Source organism: Diadema antillarum, unplaced genomic scaffold, assembly GCF_040938485.1.
Source record: "Diadema antillarum isolate AM-2024a unplaced genomic scaffold, OU_Dant_1.0 seq00000678_RagTag, whole genome shotgun sequence".
Lineage (NCBI taxonomy): Eukaryota > Metazoa > Echinodermata > Echinoidea > Diadematoida > Diadematidae > Diadema > Diadema antillarum.
Genome location: NW_027271583.1, coordinates 534,087 through 556,481, shown reverse-complemented (window position 1 = coordinate 556,481; position 22,395 = coordinate 534,087). Strand labels below are relative to the sequence as shown.

Genomic DNA, 22,395 nt, shown 5'->3' with positions numbered 1-22,395 from the left:
CGTGGAATGTGGAAGAACACCCACATCCCTCCCTGTCCTCAGAAGACGACTTTCATCTTCCCATTTCCTCCCATCAGTCATCAGAGGACCGGGGTTCCATCCTCCAGGCTGGCAAGTTAAGGAGGTCCTCCCCAACTCTAATTACGCCAGCTCTGTTTTTTGTTTGTCCAACTCATGTTGCGATCCATCAATATGTTTGGCTAGCTTAGTTCTTCATCCATCCCACACACGCAGGGGCCCCTCTCTAGCCCACTAGCATTCATCGGTTGCTACAGTAGTGCTCTCATTTCTCCATCCGAATTCAATACTTCTTCTTCTTCTTTTTCCTTTTTCTTCCATGTAGTATAGTCCACAGTAAGCGTACCAACATACATGTACAAGTGCATCAGCAGGCCTGGTGCAGATAGTACAGTGCCATTAAAACACAATCTCACTGTCTAGTCTACTACATTAACCCATTGAAGACTACAATGTAGTCCCGGGTATTAATACTCAGGCAGGTGTCTATGCAAAATGCATGTCATAGCAAAATCAGTCCATCCTCAAAGGGATAAAGGATAAATACTGGGGTTACTCCCACCCCCCCCCCCCCCCCCTCCCTTGGCCTCCTTCCACTCTCCTTCCCCACTCATCATGTTCTCCTTCCTCCTCCCTTGGTCATATCAGGTAGTTTGGAGGCATCACGTGTACCTCCCAGCGACCATTCTTAGGGCGGAGACTGGTATCTGCCCTCCTAACTATTTCCTTGACGTGGGGGCCAATTAAAGAAAGACACCATCTTTCATCTGCACACCATGCTGAACTAGGAGTAAACTTTCACACCCTAAAAAACAGTGATGATACATGACTGTCATGCAATATTTACCAGACTGTGAGTGGTGGATATCAATACCTCCTGTTTATTGAAATACAAGTTAATCTTACAGCAGAAACACTATTCGTGTACACAGTTTGTGCCAATGTACTTTGCCAGGAGGTCATGCAGTATATCCAAATTTTCTTTTGACAGTATAGTATGAATCACCACGATGTGCGATACCTCCTTGGAATCGTAAAGAACATCACAAGACAATGGCTTCACAACTATCTTACAGGACATAGACTTCTGTTAAAATGGTCACTGAAATGACTCAAAACACTTCATCATTGTATTTGTTTGGCAACCTCAATATCATGTCCTCTAAAATGACATGAAGTTCACATCTTAGTATAAAATCCTTGTATTCATAAGAATGTAACTGCACACACGATACACACCTATAGATCATACCAGGTCATTTGGCTTGATTATGAATAACAGAAGAGATGTTATAAACAATTATCGTGCTATATTTCTCTTCAGCTGCATATAATAAATTCAAACTTGTCCAGTGCATGTTACGCAGACTTCATCACTGTCAAATACTTCCAATTCACCATCCTGTTGAGATGTGCACCACCGGTGGTAAAATGATGCCCAATCGTTCTGGGGGCACGATGTTTACAAATCCCTCGGATGACTGTCATCCGCCCAATCCATCCATCATCCAAACATCAAGTGCCATGGCTGACCTGCAGTCTCCATTACTGATAGACCTCAAAAGCATGTAGGCTCAAACGTCCAGCAAGACTGGGACTCACGTTGAAATTTGCGAAGTTGCTATGAAATGGTTTTGTACTTCACAACTGCACCTATGTAAGTTCGTTCAGACATGGACCTACAAGTTCCTTTCATACCTCCTTCTCCTTTCCTCACTTTTCCCTTCCCCTCAGCTCATGTTTCTCCACCAGTGAGAATAGCAAAACACTGAACTCTTCAACAGCAATACTACTATATGTACTACTGACTATGATGACAGTGACAACAATGATAATTAATGATGGTGACGATAATGATGATGATGATGATGATGATGATGATGATGATGATGATGATGATGATGATGATGATGATGATGATGAAGGTGATATTGACAATGATGATGATGGTGATGATGATGATGATGATGATAATAATGATGAGAATGATTTGTGATTGTGTAAAAGTGGAAATTTTCATGCATTTCTCGCAACATGAGACTAGCACGAATATAAAAACGCCTGAGCATTTTGCTTCACATGTGGAATAGCATTTCATCTCTTTGATTCCACAGAATTAAAAACACACTAAATTCATTTTACCTGACTGATTGCAAAAAATTACTTGCATGAAAATTTCCACTTTTACAGTAATTGATAAAAATGATAATGATGATGACGACAGGGTGACAATATTAAAAGTAAATTCAGATGTCTTGTGAGTACACAATTTTCTGGACTCTGAAAAGAAGCTTTACGATTCATTTTGGTATCAGGAATGCGCATGTACCATTTTATCTTGACAATCATCAGAATATGACTTTCCTCGCGAGAAATTTTATTTCCAATCTATAATGTGACTCTCACAATGAATACTTCTTGCAAATCAACATTTTCTGCAACCTTCAGCAGTTAATTTAACATAATGGGTCCAACTTCTGCTGGTAGGATAAAACATAATCCCTGCCCAATCAGCTGAAGAGACTTTAAGAACGTTCAATTCAATTTCAATTTCAATTCAATTCAATTCAATTCAATTCACTTTATTGATAATCATAAAGAAAGAAAACTGTAAGAGAGGGAGAGAAGGAAACAAAATGGAGTATAAAAATAGTAGCAATGTACAATCTAAATAACAGCTTTATTATGATTTCACCTCATTATGGCAAATACTGCATGAGGTCACTGAACTCTGGATGGGACATATTACTTCAGTGAAAATCCGGAGACTGTTGGGACCCATAAAGGTCTGATGAGGGCGGGATGGATATATAGGCACATAGTTTTCAAAATCTAATTTTCACTCAGCCACATACCCAAAGGTTTTTCTTTCTACCAGGACAACTTGGTGGAGATGGAGGCACCCCTAAAAACACCCCCCAGATTCATCTGATGACATACCATGCGTCTTTATCTAAATTACCTCTCTATACTCCAGTCAAATCGCTGCAGCACATGTGTCTGCCCAACTTAGGGTGAGCAATAAACTACCAGCTACATCAACTGTTGCTCCCTCACTTTTACCAAGCTATGTTTGTTAATTCAAAAAGGCCCCACCCTCTCTCTTACATATAAAGTATCCATGGGTAGACAGGCACACAAAAATCATAAAAAGAAAGCAGAAATACATTCACTTGAGACTTTAAAAAAATAAAATGAGAACAGAACAAATGCCACCCCTTCTCCCAAAGATATATGAAAACCCTGTTACGATGTCTCCACATAATGAGGCACGACACACAAATTTGTCTAAAGACCAGTGGCTGAAGTGGCCATCACGACCAAATGGGGAAGACCAAAAAGTTAACCTCTGGATGATGAGATGAACTGAAAAAAAAAGATGACTTCCCTCAAATTACGAGCCGCCGCCCTGTCAGAATTGATGGATGTGGCTCCCAAATCAATTTTCTCGGTCTCCCCGGCTTTCATTCCTACCAAGACTGCATTTCTTCTTCTCATCTGTTTCATCAGTTGTAGGAAGGCAGACGTTTTGACTCATTTCAATAGGTGTGTATAAGTTTGAACAAATCTGTTAACCCGTTGAGGACGGACTGATTTTGCTACAACACGCATTTCCCATAGACACTTGCCCGAGAATGCTCGGGACTCGTCCTAAATGGGTTAAGAATGGAGTAAGAAAGAAATCTGAATTTTTTCTTTTTCACTTAACCTCTTCACCTCTGTGGCAACAGGGAAACTATTGCTTGGCCTGCAGACCATCTTCCATGACACTGAATTATTCCTCCCCTCCTCTTCCCCCCCCCCCCCCCTAGTTGATCCATGAAACCAGTCACATTCTGCTCTTGAAAGCATAGAGTGAAAGGATTCATGCATCTATTGGATTGTCATTTCCTTTCTTTGTCTTTGCCTCTATCCCAAACCATTCTAACTTACTCGTTACAAACTACCCCCTGTCTGCTATTCATTAGCCATTGCTTGAATAAAGCCATGCATTATCTTAACTTGATTTTGTTACTGATGCAAAATCATGATGATTCCAGCTCGGCGCTAGACAGTTAAAAGCCAACATATACAAACTAATTTATCCATTCATGCAGTTTGGTTGAAATGATAAACACATATCTACTACATAGCCTATGTTATTCCTTTCTATACAATACCTGAATATATTCATATTAAGATATCTACCATACAAATTTGATATAGATATCAACCCATTTGAGGATTGTTTGATTTTGCTGTACAACATGCATTTCCCATAGACACCAGCCCAAGGATACTCAGGACTAGTCCTCAGGACTAGTCCTCAACAGGTAAATAAATTTGCTTCTGGATTCCGCTAACAAGAACAGTCTAGAGCTCTCTGGAGTCATGCAATCACATTGCAGAGTATTTCTACTTGGTTCTCTTGTTCACTTCTACATGTATCCTAAATTTCATTTCAATACAAAAAAGAAAAGAAATAAATAAATAAAAAATAGGCAGTACATCAATGGACTTTAGAGGCTGTCTGTAGTCACAAAGGAAACAATCTGTTTATCTTGGTAAGTCCTTATTTACCCATTTCCTTTTCATCGATCTGTCCGACAATTTCCATTTGAAATCAATCTATTTTAAGGCACGGTAATAATGCTTATTACCAATTTTTTCAGTCATCTCCTTTGTGCAAATCAATTATCATCCAAGAATTATAAAGAATGAAACACTCAAAGACTATAATCCATTAAGAATATTGGTAGCCAGACAAAAGTAGCCTGGTTTTTATTAATTCAGTTTACATAATGAAATAATAGTGCTTCTGGGATTAACAGAGTTCGTGAAAGCTGCAACTTAAAACTGACCTGGTCAAACAGAGGAGGAAGGAGCTAAGGGGTCACTAACCTTTAGAGCCCCTGCCTCAATCCCCAATTATCCAGTTATTCTCATCACTCAAAATGTCAAAAACATCAGTTAAAAACTGGAATGACACACTGCATTGGAAACCATTTAACGGTAAAACTGTGTTGTGATTATTCGCAAATGACCACTGACCACAACTGACCACCGATCAGTCAATGGTCACTGTTAATGCCCCTACAAGAACAACTTTCAGGTCTCATCTCTTTTCCGATCAGTTACTTTGTTTGTGCAAGTGTTCAATCAATCAAAAATGGGAGACTCATGCATCATACCTTGCTTTTATAATACATGATATCCTGCATTCAGCTTTATACTAATACTTCCAACTTTGTATTTCAAACTTTTTATTTCTTTCGGCTTGTAGAACCTAAATTTGAGGAATCTATAAATTTTGATTCTGCTCCCAGCTGTGCTCAAATGTGATGAAATTTTAGACAAGTCAAGGAACTTTAGAGATTTTGAATTAAACCTGTCTGAATACAATGTCTAATAACTTCTGAAAGTAATAGATACAATAAAATAACATTTTAAACTACAAAACAAAAATACCCTGCACACTAGAAAGATGATTCTCTGGAAAAAAAATCAAATACATAAATACACACAAACATAGGTATGTATTTGTAGGTTGTTGTTTCATAAAAGAAACTAAGTTACCTACAGCTTTCAAAATCATACTCTGCATTCCACGGACTTTCAACCATTTTGGTCTAAAATAAAAGCTATTAATCATGGTCATTGGTAAACTAATTGCCCACTTCAGAGCTAGGTCTCAATACTCCACGCTTCCTTGACCTTAAGATATTGAAGTGCCACTGACCCTTTCTTTGTGATGAAAAAGTGAAAGGGTAAAAATGACCATATTGTAAAAAGTCCTTTTCTACATCAAGTTGTTTCAGGCTTCTATTCAAGAGAAATGCGATGACAAACAGTTTTTCATGAGATTCGCCTCAATGATAATGCCTAGAACCTAACGATCACTCCTGATTGGAAGAAGAAAACCACCCTATAAAATGACACATTTCTAAATCACATTTGTATCAAAATTGTAATGTCCCCAAATGAAGACAGTCACTTGCAAAGTTCAGAAGTCAACCTAGAAGTTGGTACAAAAACTCACTCGGCCCTTTTCACAAATCTCAAAATGGAAACAGGGTTTCCTGGGTTTGTGAAACCCTTCTATGAAGAGAGATAAAAGGCACTTAATAGCCTGATTTGCCCCTTTATCCTATCATGTGAAGCCATCCACAAGATCCCTTACTCCTGGGTATACAACTGAATAAATGACAAAACCACCAAATGATAGCTATTAACCCGTTGAGGACGGACTGATTTTGCTACAACATGCATTTCCCATAAACCCCTGCCTGAGTATACTCGGGACTCGTCCTCAACGGGTTAAAAGATCTCTTTCCCCTTTAATCTCATGTGATTATTATTTGCTTGGCTTGACTGAAGTCACGAATGCAAAGTGACGAATGAGAGTGAGTGGGATTTGGTAATCAAAGGAATTTGAGAGCTTTTTTGCGAATGTCTGAAAAAATCCAGCAACATCTTGATTTTATCTGATCATGTCAACTCACATAGCATGCTTCTTTTAAAGTATAAAAAACAATGGATATGCCATGCTGTAGACAGGAGGAGACCCTGTATGTTCCAAATGTTGCACTATGACACTGTCTTTTAGATCAGATATAACACTCTTCAGAAACAGGGACCACTAATAATATGATTGTTGCATGGCATGTTTAAAGAAAGACTCAAGATACTGCAGGGCATGAAAGGGTGAAGATTTTGCTGAACACTTTTTTGTCAAACAAAAGACAAAATTTGAGATAGCACTTGGTTGTTATTTAAGAAGCATTCCCTTCAAAGTAAATAAAATCATATTACTGTAAAGTTCTGATAATTTTATGCCTCATAAAACACAAATTTTACTGTGATGCTACCTGATTTTTGTTTAACTATATGTATCAACTCCAAAAGTGACACCCTGCCAGCTTAATAAATATGTAGTACAGCAATATTCAACTTAGCAAATATACATGTGTTTCAGAAATGCTCAAAAAACAGGAAACCTACGTGACTAAACACTCATCACAGTCTAATTTCCACAGGTTGTGTGTTTGTTTCATGCATACATCAACCTTGTGAGAAACGAATTTTCTGTGTTGTTTTCTGAAATTGATTTAGTTGTGTCCATGCAGACAGATCAAAACAGGAACAGGTTTTCCATCGGAAAATCATTTGTAAACACATAATAACACATTTGTTTCCTCTCCCTCCCATGCCCCCCCCCCCAAAAAAAAAAAAAAAAAAGAAAGAAGAGAAAAGGTCAACCATTATCTCATGTATCCATGGCTTCATGATGAAAGTAATTCCATTAGGAGAGAAGTTTACACCTCTGGAGAATACAATAAATCACCTAAAATTTGAGTCAAGTTGTCCGTGGAAACAGAAGTATGACACATTCATTTAAATGCCTGGTTACTGTCTATTTGACTGGAAAAGGTCATGATACCCAGCAACCTTTCCATTTCCTTGACTTCCATCCAAAACATTGCACACATCCATGTTTTTGTTTTGTTTTTAGATTTTTCCCACTCTCACTAAATTAAATGTTATTCCAAGTTCCGGAGTAAATCCTGGCAATTAGGAGGCTAGGTCATGTGATTAAGATACTGTGAAATCATCAAAAAAAAATTTCATTGCAATTTTTCAATGAATGAAGTGATATCAACAAGCATGCTCTGAGAATTATATGATATTGATAGCTCTACTCTCATCTAACTTCTGATATCAACACTAGTTGCACTTTAAATCACTTGTTTGATGATGAAAAAAAGAGACAAGCAATTGGAACATTTTCTTGCATTCTGAATTTCTAATTTCATGAGCCAAGATTCGTGAGTGTTTGCCTACACAATGCATTGCATGCCAGTGGCGATTCGTTAAAGATTCATGCCATGAAAAAAGGCCATTGGTTCCATTTTGCAGGAATTTCATGTCGCGAATGTTTCTGGCTTTATCTACTGAGGTGGTTTGTGAGTGTTTATCATTAAAATCTTTCCAGCACAATTTCCTCTGCTTTGCTTGTCTTTTTTTTTTGTGCATACAACAATCTAGAGTTAAAGAATTTGCAACGAACCAATAATGGATCTGTCAGGATGTTAACCCCTTGAGGACGGACTGATTTTGCTACAACACGCATTTCCCATAGACACCTGACCGAGTATACTCGGGACTCCTCCTCAATGGGTTAAGGTTCTATTTATCAGGATAGCTTTGCCTCAAGACCAATGCCTCCAAGGGCCTTCCATCTCTCACAACATTCTGATTCAAAAGGGATATCATTTCCTGAATGCTGTGTTCTCCTCACTTACCCCACATCCGATTATGAAAATGAAAGTCAATATCATAACATGTTTTTCTGTTTTGTTGTTGTTGTTCTTCTCAGAACTCAAAGAGGGGGGTACATCTTAATCCCACTGGCACATGTCTTTTATTGTCAGTATTATCTCTGGTATCCGAAATGGATTATGATCCACTTTTCAATAGCCCGTTCTCCTGTTCTCTTTGAACGAAACCTCCCCCACTGTTAACGGATTCCTCTTTGTTTTTTCTTTTCTACCAGGAAAACATTCCAACCAATAAGGGAGCATTACCGGTAAGCTAATCCCAATCCCGATTCAAATAAATCCAGGGTTTACCCCCGGTAGACGGCCTGAAATCCAACACGTAGGATCGGAAGTATTATCGCAGGTGTGTTGTGCTCGTGCACCTGTCCTGGTGAAAACCGACAGAGAAAATCTTGTGGAAAGTTAAAAATCCTTGACAAGCAAAGGAAACACAATGCCATTGCTGCATAGATTTTACTTTTCTGCCTTTCCAGACAAAAACTCGTATCCACCATTGCATGACAAGCCAGTTGGTGCCTAATTAAGCTCAAAAAGATTGCAAAGAATGTTGTAAATATCATGCACTATCTGCATTAGCCAATATCTACGACAAACATGAAACAGAAAAGGTAGAAGAGAAAGCCTGCTGTGAAAGAGACAATGAAAGTACCTACAACCATTCTCTGATCAAACGGCCACTATATGATATGTTTGTGTTCCATGTATGTCACAATGACAGCAGATTTTCATCATGAACCTTGTCAATAAGTGTTGGAATTTGGAGAAAAAAAAACTGATGTTTTTGTATGCTGCTTCAAGGAAAACAACACAAAAAATTATACCTGCAAAAGAAAGCCTTGGACAATGAAAATTTGCATATGATGTTCAAATTTCACTGGATCCTTGTATTGTAATCAATTCACAAGTGCGAGTTTCAAGGAAGTTTTATGGAAGTATATGAGCTAGACATACATTGTACTCCTGTGAGGGAGCAGGGGATGCTATTCATCTCTGTTTAAAGGACAAGTTCACCTTCATAAACATAAGGATTGAGAAAATGCAACAATATTAGTAGAACACATCAGTGAAAGTTTGAGGAAAATTGGACAATCGATGCAAAAGTTATGAATTTTCAAAATTTTTGATGAGGAGACTACTACAGCTTGTGAGTCATATGCGTACAACAGGATAAAGAAAATGTAAAGAAAATTCAACATATTTTCACTTTTTTCGCATAATAAAAGAGCACTTGACTTGTCTCTTTCTAAAAGCAGGGGGAATAATATTACCCCTAACATATGTCGGTAACGAGTCAAGGGAATATGTACTTTTTTCAAAATATGGAATTTTGTGAAATTCTCTTTATATTTTCCTTATATTGTTGTACGCATGTGACATCTAAGTTATTCATACACTGCAGTAGTCTTCTCATCCAGCGGTTACTACACAAAAACTTCAAAAATTCATAACTTTTGAACGGGTTGTCCGATTTTCCTCAAACTTTCAATGACGTGTTCTCCTAATATTGCTACATTCTCTCAATCCTTATGTTTATGAGGGTGAACTTGTCCTTTAATTGCTTCACAGTCACAAGGCATTCTTGAAGACCAACACGGATCAGGTGCTACATTCACCTGCAAACCTGCACCTGCGAATATTCATCATCTGTGCAACTACGATTGCACAAGAAGCCCCACCTCAAAAATTAGATGCGGTTACAAGTGCGACAAACCTCAAAACCCACATGAAGCAACAACTGCTTCATGAACCTACTGTCAATGTCTCATCATGCAGGTTTAAGCCATGTCTTTTTCATAATGTTTTTTTTCTTTAAAGTTGCATTTCCATTTGCGCACTTTCAACATACAGTACAACAAAGTTTTCTAAATGTACAAGGCAGGATACTGTAGCTGAACAGGCATTGCGGTTTTGCGGTAATTTCCCATCTGAGGGCACTTGTATATCGGAATCGCAACCCCAAACAACAACAAAAAAAAGAACAAGATACAAAAGAAAGATAGCGAGTGAGATCTTTTTACAGTATTATTACACTGTGATTTCTGATCTTATTCATTTTGGTTATGCAACTGTTATGAAAACCAATAAAGACATAAAAAAATGAAGAAAAAAAAAGAGAGAAAAAGAGATGGTGGGAGGGAGATATATATACATATATATATATACATGTGTGTGTGTGTGTGTGTAAGAATAGCCATGGCAGCCCTCTATGTGTGGAGGAGAGGCATTATTTCTCACCTGTCTGCCTAGACTCGACCAGTTTCCGTCCCTTCATGAACTGGCAAGTGGTGTTGTCTCCACTGCAAACCCCGCATCGGTCCATCTCTGCTGTCGAGTTGAACTGGTAGTCACAGCCTACATGCTGGGAGTGTGAGAAGGATGGGAAAAAAAAATTTAGTCATGTTCTTAACATGGCAGAAGAGGGCAGGCAAATCTGCTGATATATATATTTTGGTGTATATTTTTGTCCATTTGAAACTGCATTTATGTTTCGTAAAAATATTCAGTTGTACCGTGTATTTTATGTTATTTTGAAGTATATCCATTTGAGATATATCAAAATAATGAAATAAAATAAAATATAAAGATATCTTTGTCATTGGCATTTATTACAATGTAAGATAGTCTGAAAGTATACACACTTGTAATGTAACAAGAAAAATTCTTAAAGATATCTAGATTATCACATACATTCTAAGTGGTTTTCTCTGTTTTTCAGCAGCTTTCTCAAATGTCTCAAGTTGATATTAAAAAATGGCTGTATTGGTTTTTGAATTCGAACTCTTAATATTCTTCTGCTCTGTAAAACTCCTAATAAGCTTATCAGAAAATATCACAAAATATAATAAAACAATGAAAAAGAAAAATGATAAATTGATCACATTAATAAAACAATACCTACAGGAGGTTTGTGAGATTAAACATGGAAAGTTCAATGCATGCCAGCTTTCGCTAAAACATCCCACATGTCGTTTTGTTTGATTTCATTTGTCACAGTTAACTTTAATATGGAGTAGAATCGCACTTTAAAGTCAGTCTGAAAGGGGTATTGTCCATTAATCTCCTTTTCCGTCACTTACGGGCGCAGATATCAGACCTGGCAAGGACAAATTTGCCTGTACGTGATTCTATGTGCGCAGGGCATTAATCGTCTCCAAGCACGGCATTCATAAATATCCCCCTCTCTGGCACGTCACTTGAAACAAACGGTTAGATCACTCATGCAATTAGAAGTTGAAAGAAAGGGAAAGAGGAAACCAGTCGAAGAAAGGGAGAAAGAGCGGGCGAGAGAGAAAGAAAAGGGAGGTAATGAAATCTCTCAATTTCGGCTGCCCTACATATATTCATTTCATTTCCTGAATTAGTCAGAACATCCATTAACATTGATAAAGGCTTGTATATGGCATTGATTGGTACACGTCTTGAGGGGAGGGAATAAAAGATTGATCTGTTTGGGGTTTATTTGTCATCCCTAGATTTATTTTTTGGCTAAATTTCAAATCATCAGTGAGCCATTACAAATGGCAAAATAGGATCATCCCATTTGCTGATACACATTTGGAAATTCTTGCCATTATGAAGTATGTCTATTTATGTTTATTTCTATTAAATGGAAATTCAAATTGATTAATCACATTACAGTTTATGTATGCTTTGAAAATGCGACACTACGCTCTGTAGTTAAAGAAAAAAATGCTTATAGATATTTAATCAATATTGCGGTTCTATTTGTAAGACACATAATCACAGGATTTTGTGACTTGCAACTGTTTGAAAAGTTTGGATACTGTCAGTAAATGTAGCAAAGAACATAAATAAATGACATACAATTGTACAAACATACATACATACATGTACACGGGTGTACATGGAACCATACAACACAAATTTCCATATAGGCCCTACTTACATTATTTTGTAAACTTATCTTTTATTTTGTATTATGATGAAATCTATGTATTCAATTTCTGTAATATGTTTCTGTTGGAAATGAAAGATAATAAATGAATGAATACATCACTCATTTTGTAGGCCCTTTCCAGTAGGCTAAGAGTGCAGACAACATACAAAGCATAACAGAATGATACACTGAATATAACTACTCTATCCCATTTAAAAATCATGGGGTAACAGTAGATCTAGGGAAATTAGATAAAACAAATGAAATCTACAGAGTTTTCGTTCACAAGAACACACGTGTCTTTAAAGATATGTCTTCAATCCTTGAAAAATTAATCTAAACCTCCCCTTTTCAAACAGTTGCAAGCAGGTGGAAATGAATGCTACCACACAATTCTGTCCTGTTATAAATATGACATTGAAAAAATATGCGCCCGACTTTGTTTAGCCTCGCCCTCAGTCGGAAGTTCAATAATTGCTGACCCATTCAGCATATTCCCTTTTTTTTTTTTCTTCTTCTTCTTCTTCTTCTTCTTCTCCTTGATTGAATGATGCTTGGTTAGTAAATTGTTCGAGGATATTTTGAGATATCATTTTATACAAAAAGAAAGATTATAGTGCAGCAAGGAGGCTACAAGAACATATGACTTTTGGCTCAGCCTAGTGAACTGAAGGCAATGCTGAAATTAAATGGGACATTTTGGAGTGGGGTCAAACAAACTGCTGCATAGCCTGGATGCAAGGCTAATCTATACGAGGTACTCCCCCAGTTGTCTCATGAGAGGGTTGTGTGACTCAGATGGGGGTCAATTAATTGTCCACTTTTCCATGACCTTGTCAGTTAGGGGATCATCTCATATTCACACTTTGAAGTTTCGCAAGTATTGAAAAACATATACCATCAAATTTACAGCAACATGAAATAATATACCTGTTTGGAATTTGAACAGGAATAGTCTTCGCAATTATTATTTGTAATCACTTTCTGTTTGTTCCTTTGGCAAATTTCTTAGGGAAGGGTGGGCTGCACATTGATATTTCATATTAAAGTGATTTCATATGACTGATAGGTAATTGTTCATTATGCTAATACCTTCTTTCACTATAACTACTGCAAAGCAAGATATTTTCGCAGCATGAAATTTTAACTCTTTTTGTGCCATGGTGGAAACCCCCTGTGTGCCACATTATTCTGAGACATGAAGGTAGTCATGCTTTGGGAAAGAATTCTGTTTTTCCAATCCGTACAAATTTCTGTTAAGCTGGACATAACAGTGAGCAAAAGTTAAAGAGGAATGCCAAACTTTGCTTCCATATACAATGTATAACAACTCTATTTTCAATTTTTCTTTTGAATTACCAGTTGCTACATTACTGTAAAGGCATGACTTTTGCACATAAAATAGTGACAGAAACTTAGAATGTACACGCAAATCTAGTTGGAACACCGCTTGATAGTTAATCACCACATAGAATGCAAGCCGTATGTGAGAGGTGAACAAAAGTGCGAGAAATGCTTTGATTGTACCGCGGGATTAGTGATTTATCGATCAGTTTTGGCGGCTTTGTTTGTTGAGCAGAATATGCGAAGTTGGCACTTCGTCGAATGAGTCGGACGTGCGAATGTGGCACATAAAGAGTTAATGAAATGAAGCTGACTGCCTTTTTCGCAACATGAAATTTTTCGCAAAGTGCCACTGGCATTCAAAGCATATAGTGTAGACCGGAACTTTCACGTGCATTCTAATTTTGCAAATCTTGGCTCTCGCAAAATTCGCGAAATTAAAATGCACGTGAACATTTCTGGTTTTACAGTTTCAGATATACCATTTGGAGAGATCAGATAAAAGTACAAAGTTTTGAGCCATTTTCAAACTGAATTCTATCTATAAAAAAAAAAGTGGGGATAAAAAAATTATTTTTAGAAAATTATCTCCCATTAGGCCATGATGTTTAAAAAATAAAAAAACACACATCAAAGATGAAATAAGGAATTCAGGGTAGTTTTTAGCAAATCTCAACTAAACAGCTTAAGCAAGCCAATTTTAAAGGGTTGAGAAGCAGGACAAATGTCTCTGCTTCCAGGAAGTAACATGGCATAGCAAAGCTACCATCGACTCCAGCAGCAATGCCTCTACCAAAATCCTCCCAGTTGCAGTCATGTTTTGCAATCCACTAACTCAATTACAAACAGGTTTTCAAGAACCACCTTCCAATGGCATTGGAACTTAATACATTCCTTGTCCAGCAATAAAGGGGGTTGGTGTTTTTGAAGCAACAACCAACACTCAACCAAACCTTCTTTCACCATGCTTTCTTTAGAGCAGTGCAGAGCATCCACCCAGCTTTGGTTTTAACAGAGCCATGTTTTCTCAGTAAATATTGAAAGAAAACAAGATTTGGTGCTCTCTGGGCTACCTTTCCTACCTTTTCTCTTCCACCTCCTAGTAACCACAAGGTCCTGGGTTGTCATTCACACCTATTGTTGCATATTTTTACCCCTCTTCTCTTCTTGTTTTTCCCTGCCATTCACTGATATGTATTTACCTGTAACTTACACGTCAAACAGCTTAAAGGTCAAATACACCAAAGAGTTGGCCGATTTGGTATTCTAGTCTCTACAACTTTTGCTCTGCAATGCCAAAGCAGTATCAGCCCTTATGCACCAGGCACTGGAGTGGGTATTAAACAATTTTATTCAGAATGCAGTTCTAAATGAGGACTTTAATAAAACATGTCACATTTCATACTACTACTAAAAGAAGACATTACTAACTTATCTTAGAATAAACAATTGTTAAAGTCAACTGCATTAATGATGAATACTTTGATTAAAGAAAAGAGCATTTACACAAGTACTTAAAAACTATACAGTACAACGCCGTGAATATCATATCGATTTCCTGCATTATAGACTTTACCATAAGTAGTAGCAATCATGAGGTTATGTTATCATATCTAAACACATATTTCTTTGTCCAAAAGAAAAAAAAGTATCATGTAAATCATTGGTATCATGAACTTTGTGATTACCTTTTTACTATTTCCATTCCCTTTCATCCAATCACAAAAGCTCTTTAGGAGGGAGATCCCATTCATATGCTGTGAAAGTAGATATTTCATTTTAATTCATTTTAATTTTTCGTACTCTGCCGGATGAGATGAATTTCATGAGTTTTTAATTCTGCAGACTCAAGGCATCAACTACTGGAATGTACGGCAAGCAAATATACACGTATTTGCATACTTTAATTGTGCACTAGTTTCTGGTCGCTCAAAATGCTTGAAATTTCCACTGCAAATGTTTTAACTTTAACAGTATGTGACTTCAGCAAAAGTAGAAATATCAGTGAAACATCTAATGAAAGTTTGAGGAAAATCAGACAAATGGAGGAAAAGTTAAGAATTTTTAAAAGAGATCTTGGTTATTTCCATGTCACCCTTTCTAGAAAGAGATCCTCCAACAATTCACAATGGCTGTCACAGTAGAATTTCAATACAGCACTTGACCTACAACTCAAGACTGCAGAAGGAATGGAGAATAATATTTGTCTTATATGTCAGTAATGGGTCAAGGGAATGCACACTTTTCCAAAAAAAATGGGATATTTGTGAAATTTCTTTCATATTCCCTTTGAATAATTCTGTTGCTTGGACATCACATTTTTTAAAATAGAGTTTCCATGTACGGAGAGGAGTACACAGAATAACAAAAACTTAAAGCAAAGCTCCATGAAGGACAAACACGAAAGTATGTGGGGCGTGACGGGCAAAAGAATGTTGACTGTTACGATATTATTTGCATGGCATTCACCTGCAACATCAGGTAAATAGGATTTGCATTTAAAGTTCACAATGTATACTCTCTATCTGCATAGTGTACACACACACAGATGTGTATGTTGATTTGACTTGATGAAATTTATCACAACATCTTTTGAGCACAATTTTACATTCACATCATCTGATGAAGTTTTTGCTTGCCATAGCTTCTGAATAGGTCTGAAAAAACCTGACACAGGAATATCAGTGGTATCAACGATAAAAGCTTAAACCAAATATTGTCTATTGTCAATTATATTTTGTCTTTTAATTGTGTATTCAAGTTGTGCAAAGTAATGCAGGCCCTACATGCTAAGGCATACCTTCTGCTTTGACTAAACCCAAAGTTGGTGACACTGTCATTGGTTCGTAGATTCATATACGAAATAGGCATGTCCAAACAGACATCTGTGTTGAACTTTGAGAACAAAAAGAGTATGTTACATTCATTCACTTTCACCTGCTTTATTGATGGATTCATCAGCACCTACAAAATCCCTTACAGAACCTAAAGAGGGGATATTTACAAATAGAGCTCCTAAAACCCTCCAAATAAGACCCCAAGTATAGCATGAACGATAATTCAACACATTTTTCTGACACCAATTGATGTCTTTGGGGCGGAGTATACCGGCTAATGATGCCGCTAACAAAGGAGAGTTTCTACCTTTAAGCCTCACATTTCAATGCATACTGTAAGCTTTCATTGGTCTTTCTGGAACAAACCACCCCCCCCCCCCCCCCACAACCCCTGAGGAGGTTGTCGCATACATGTCAAATTTCGCCCCTTAGTGTTTCCACAATGCTTTTCCTCCATTTCTTTGTGAGTTGGGAGATGTAATTACAACTCAATTACTGGCCACAATAGAGATTGAGGTGAAATGATGCCACAGTGTCTACACTGACAGCTGCTGCCTCACATTTAAGCCACATTCACTTATCATTATTTAGGCCTATAAATTTTTCACCAGCATTGGTTGTCTCCTCGTAAATCAGTTTTTAATCATGCTTTTCAGGAAATTCTTTTCTCATGTCAAAACAAATTTGGTAACTTCCAAAGTGGAAGATGAGATTGTACATGCATGAATACCTCATGTTAGGGTGTCATGTGGTAAAATTTTTATTCCTACCAAAGCTGGCAGGGTGCATGATGTAAACCTTTCTGCCATTCATTACAAAATGTGCTGAGAAGAACAACTTGCCTTTGTGAGATAACATGTCTACTGTTTTAATGGTTGCAGTTAGTTATCCCAAAAGTTCCTTATTCCGAAGGTTTATTCAATTGTATATGAAATTAGGTTTGCTATTACACAGGTTTATTGATTTGAAAATGAAATATGGTTCATAATTCCGAAAGTTAATTGGTACACACCATCTGTTCATTTTCGGATTAAAGAAACTTATTTAAATTTTGGATTAACGGACCTTCGGAATGACATTTATGGATGAATAAAACTTTGGAATAACGAACCCTTTTTCATTAACAAACAATAAAGACGGAACAATAAAAAGCAGTTACTTTCAAAGACAGCTTTAACCTTTTGATATCTGTAGACATTCAAATTTCAAAAGGATTATTTGATGGTTTCACAATTAACATTTTTCCTTTTTCACACAATAGTGATTCAATGCCTTCACTGTGATATCAGAAAAACAATGAGAGAAAAAACAAACAAACAAGATATACAAAGGATGTACAAAACATATTTGCTGTTAATATTGATCAAATGCATGAATCGAGGCTGAAGTAAATTATGTCATCATCTCTAACGGGACAATGGAATAAAAAAGAGACAAAACAGACTTTCTCATACCTGCATGTTGTCTTCTTCCTTCCCTCAATTGATGCAAACACACACATAAACTCTTAGTTATTCACAATCTTTATTGTGTACAGAGGAACAACTCATTCATAATATCTCTTCCTTCAACCTACTCATATTTCGATCTCACCTTCCATCTCAGCCCCCCCCCCCCCCCCCCACCCCCTCCTCATTCCTTTACAACCTTGGCTTGAAAGCCAGGTAATATTCCTATTAGGGCTCAGACCTGCCACTAGCCCAATATGAAATCATCCCGAAATCTCAAAATCTGGATCACAGACCCATAAATGTCACCTCCAATCCCACTGAACAGCGACTTTACCCTTACGTGCCTGATGACTGGCGAAGGAAATTCATATATTTTGAAAAACAGAAGCCCAGAAGAAGGCAGAACAACTAATGCCACTTGCATATTGACCAAAGGAATTAAATGTACCCTATACTTCTATTTTTTTTTGGGGGGGGGGGGGGGGGGGCTAATTGAGACAAGTTATGCATTATTACAATTTTGGTGCCACCATCGCTGGATGAGAACACTATTACAGGTTATGCCAATGCACAACAGTGATTAAAAGAAGAATATGCAAAGAGAATTTCACAAAATTTCAGTTTTTATGAAAAGTACACTTTCCTTCAACTTGCTCTGTTACAGGTAATATCATTCCCGCTCTTTTCTGCAAGAGGTATAAAGTCAAAGGGTCTTTTATTGTGCTAGAAAAGTGAAAATGTGCTGAATTTCTCTATATTTTCTTAGTATCATTGCATATGTGTGATGTCACAAAATGTTATAGTCTTCTTATTCAGTAATGGTGGAACCACAAGTTAAAAATTTCACACCTTTTTCATGGATTGTCCGATTCTCCTCTATCTTTGCTGATGTGTTCTACTAATATTGCTGCATTCCCTCAATCCACATAAGGTATGGTATATTGGGGTTTAATTCTCCTTTAAATAGGGTGACTATTGAACAATTATATGGGGAAATGAAACATAATCAGATCAGAGAAGAAGTCTCTATAACACTCACTTTCACTTTCAAATGATCCTGTTGAGCGAAATCAAATTTTACTTCTGACAGTGTTTGTTGTAGTTTGGTTTTTTTTTCACAGTAATGTCAGGTGTGATTCCAATTTCCACATCAGAGAACTGGTTAGCTAGTTTTAGTTCTTCTGTCGTTTTTGTGGTGTTTTTGCCTGGGAACAAAATCATATTTTCCTATCAAGGATTTTGAGGGTTCTGTGGTTGGGGAGGTAATAGTACATTCAGACCACCCTCTGGTGGTACAAGGTGATTGTTACAAAGCAAGGGCTATAAATGTCGCATTAATGGCAGTGCTGTTTGATTATTGAGCAAAATTGATCATGACATTCTTGAAATGAATCTCACGGCTTGATTCAAACCAACTGACTCAGTGACATGAATACAAGATGTCAGCAATGCCTACATTAGAAGTTGTTTGTTACTTTCAATGTGTGTGTGAATATCTCCAATATGGTGGACACGTTTTGATAATATAACCCGTAGGACCTTAGATTTCAATCATAGTAACACTTTTAATTACAGTAAAAGAAGGACAAAATTCATCTGTTGTCCTGTCAGTGCATTCAGACGCAAAAAATCTATACTACAACAGTATAGCTATACCAAAATGGTATAGCTATACAATGAATTTATACGTCTGAACGCTGACTAACGAAACGATGTTAAACGAAACGATGTATAGCGAAATGACGGTCAGAGCATCGTTTCGAACTAGAACTCGATAGCGAATCAGCATTCTGTGTGCGTCTGAACATATGACGAACATAGAACGGTATAACTGGGTGGGGCTTAATGGGAGCGTGCATGAAAGGTGACCCCACAGCTGTCACTCATGACTATAACAGCATGCGCAGTGGGAAACTGCACATCTATACGACACTTCCCAGAACGGTCAAAGTTAGTGTCTGAAACAGCTATAAGATGATTCTTTATACGTCGTTTCGTTTTTGGTGTAAAATGGAGTTTTGGAGTTTTGGAGTTTTGGTGTTTTGGTGTAAAATGGCATGCGTCTGAATAGGGGGTGTTTGTAGTAACTCAGCTATTACTCAACTTTTAACTGATATATTATATCCCATCATATAATCATGGCCCATATTTGGGCCTGAACCATTTCATTTCATTTCATTTCAATTTATTTTCATATTTCTCACATATATCACAATATAAAATAAATTGATACGAAATCTATACAGAACATAATTCAAAATAGAACTTCACTGGAATGTTCAAAAGTTTGTCTTGGTATACACAAGGTCTGTATACATGCGAGTTAAACTGAGATCATAATGCGAAAAATATGATGGGGCCTGCGTAAAAGCAAGCTTGTATAGAGCCGCAGGTCCCGTGGTAAAATCAGACCATGCATACAGCATCTCTTGGAAAAAGTTTTGAAAGCATTTTTTTTGTGTGTGTCCTTTCAATGAGATCAATAAATTCATGACTTCATTTATTAATGCTTACATTAAATAACTTGCATCCTGGAAGCTGTCTATTTTTTTCTGACATAATTGTATCTACCAGGAAAGAAAGATAGAAAACAGATCGGGGGGGGGGGGGGGGCATGGGAGAAGAGAGACAAAAAAAAATGTATAGAAAAGCCTGCTTTTCCTCAGCTGTAAAGCTCTTGAAGAAGGGGAATTTATGAATGTTTACTCTCAGACTTATCCATCTAGGATTTGTCCTGATGTCACATTATGAGCTGCAAAAATATGTCAATGTTCTGTTTCTTTTACTTTTCTCAACTTCATTGTTGATGCTCTTTGAATGTAGCCCTACAGCTCTCTTTTTTTCCCTCCCCACTCTGAGAAGCCTTATCCCCAGAAATAAATTTGTTATGCTTCGATCAATCACATTTGATGAGTGCTACAAAAAGCAAAAAAAAAATAATACCCAAAGCGTGCCTGTTGACATGTGATGGATGGATTTTGAATGCTACGGTGGATTTTTCTTTTTTTATCTTTGATCACAGGCTTTGTGTATCCCTCTCTAACCACCTAGACTGAACAAAAGTTGTACAAGTATTAAGAGCTTATTCTTTAGTTGTGTGGCTGAATTGCATACACATGTATTGTACACTTATAAAAGATGTAATAGCCTCAAATTCCTTCTTTTTTTTTTACAGATTCCACAGCATACTTCAAAGTTGTTGTTTTTTTAATCATCAGACACAATGAAATGAGAGAAAAAGATAGGAAAAAAGAGTGTAATGATATTTACCTGTTTAGCAAACTAGGCCTTGCAATAGGCACGGCAAGGGGTAGGTAGATACAGTTGTATTTTGATTTGTACCTGTATAGGCACTCCCACTTCTTTGAACAATCTTGGCATCAGAAAACACCTCAAACCCCTCTACTTCATCTCTGCAAATCATAAACGACTTACTGAATGCTCCCGGATTCAAATAAAATGTATTTTCTTTCCAAACATGGGAGCTGTCCCCGTAGCCTGCAGGTGTGTATTTCTTTCATCTTTTTTTCCCCTCCCACATGCCTCTCTCACACACGCAAATACAAATAGCACACATTCACTCTTGCCAGATATGTTGGAATGACGAAACTACCTAAGAGGTGATACAAAAGTTTCTTTTGTGGAAAATGTTGACGCAAAGCGTTTTATCAACAACATGGTCCCACAAATTCTTTTATTTGTACAAAAATATCGAGAGAGGCCTAAACACATGAAAAGAAAGAAAAGACGAAAAAGAAAAGGAACAGAAATATTTAGGACCAATGAAGTTGAAATGGAAAAAAAAAAGGGGGGGGGGGATTCCGCGATTGTGAGCTACGCCAGTGGGGTAGAAGTTCCAATAATTTTCAGCCCCCCAATCAAATCCTTGGTCACGGGTGACTCCCCTATCCAAACATGCCCAGAGGTTGGGCCGGGATCTCTGGAGGGAACTGTTGTGAGGACTCTCCTCCCTCACAATAGTTTTCAGTTTTGTGTGCTCCAACACTGCCGCTTGCCTTGACTGGCTCACTCAACTATCTTCAAATTATGGAGTCAGGTTTCCATAGCATCCAAAACTTCACTCTGCATATCAAGAAAAAAAAAATGTATTTACTAACCCTAAAAACACAAGATTACATGACATAGACTGATGTGAAAAGATGGCAGGCTCCTGCATTTTTTTCTTTCTCTTTACCTGTAAATAAGTGTATCGTCATTTCCTTTGATCTCATTGTTGTTTGTTGTTCTATTTAAACTTTAAAGGACAAGTTCACCTTCATAAACATAAGGATTGAGAGAATGCAACAATAATAGTAGAACACATCAGTGAAAGTTTGAGGAAAATTGGACAATCGATGCAAAAGTTATGAATTTTTAAAATTTTTGTGTTGGAACCACTGGATGAGGAGACTACTACAGCTTGTGAGTCATATGCGTACAACAGTATAAAGAAAATGTAAAAGAAAATTTAACATATTTTCACTTTTTTCGCATAATAAAAGAGCACTTGACTTGCCTCTTTCTAAAGG

The 22,395-nt window shown here is 37.2% G+C and overlaps 1 protein-coding gene across 1 annotated transcript in view; it reads right to left on the bottom strand.

Annotated features, from left to right (window-relative positions):
- The window catches only part of LOC139737049 (ADAMTS-like protein 3), a 123,857-nt gene extending 105,982 nt beyond the window's left edge, over window positions 1–17,875 (bottom strand). Inside the window, exons 1-2 of the mRNA XM_071647727.1 lie at window positions 17,870–17,875; window positions 10,572–10,695 (exon numbers count right to left, since the gene is read on the bottom strand). Coding sequence (XP_071503828.1) covers window positions 10,572–10,695; window positions 17,870–17,875 — 130 coding nt within the window. The remainder of the gene's footprint in view (window positions 1–10,571; window positions 10,696–17,869) is intronic.
- Window positions 17,876–22,395: the final 4,520 nt, after the last annotated feature.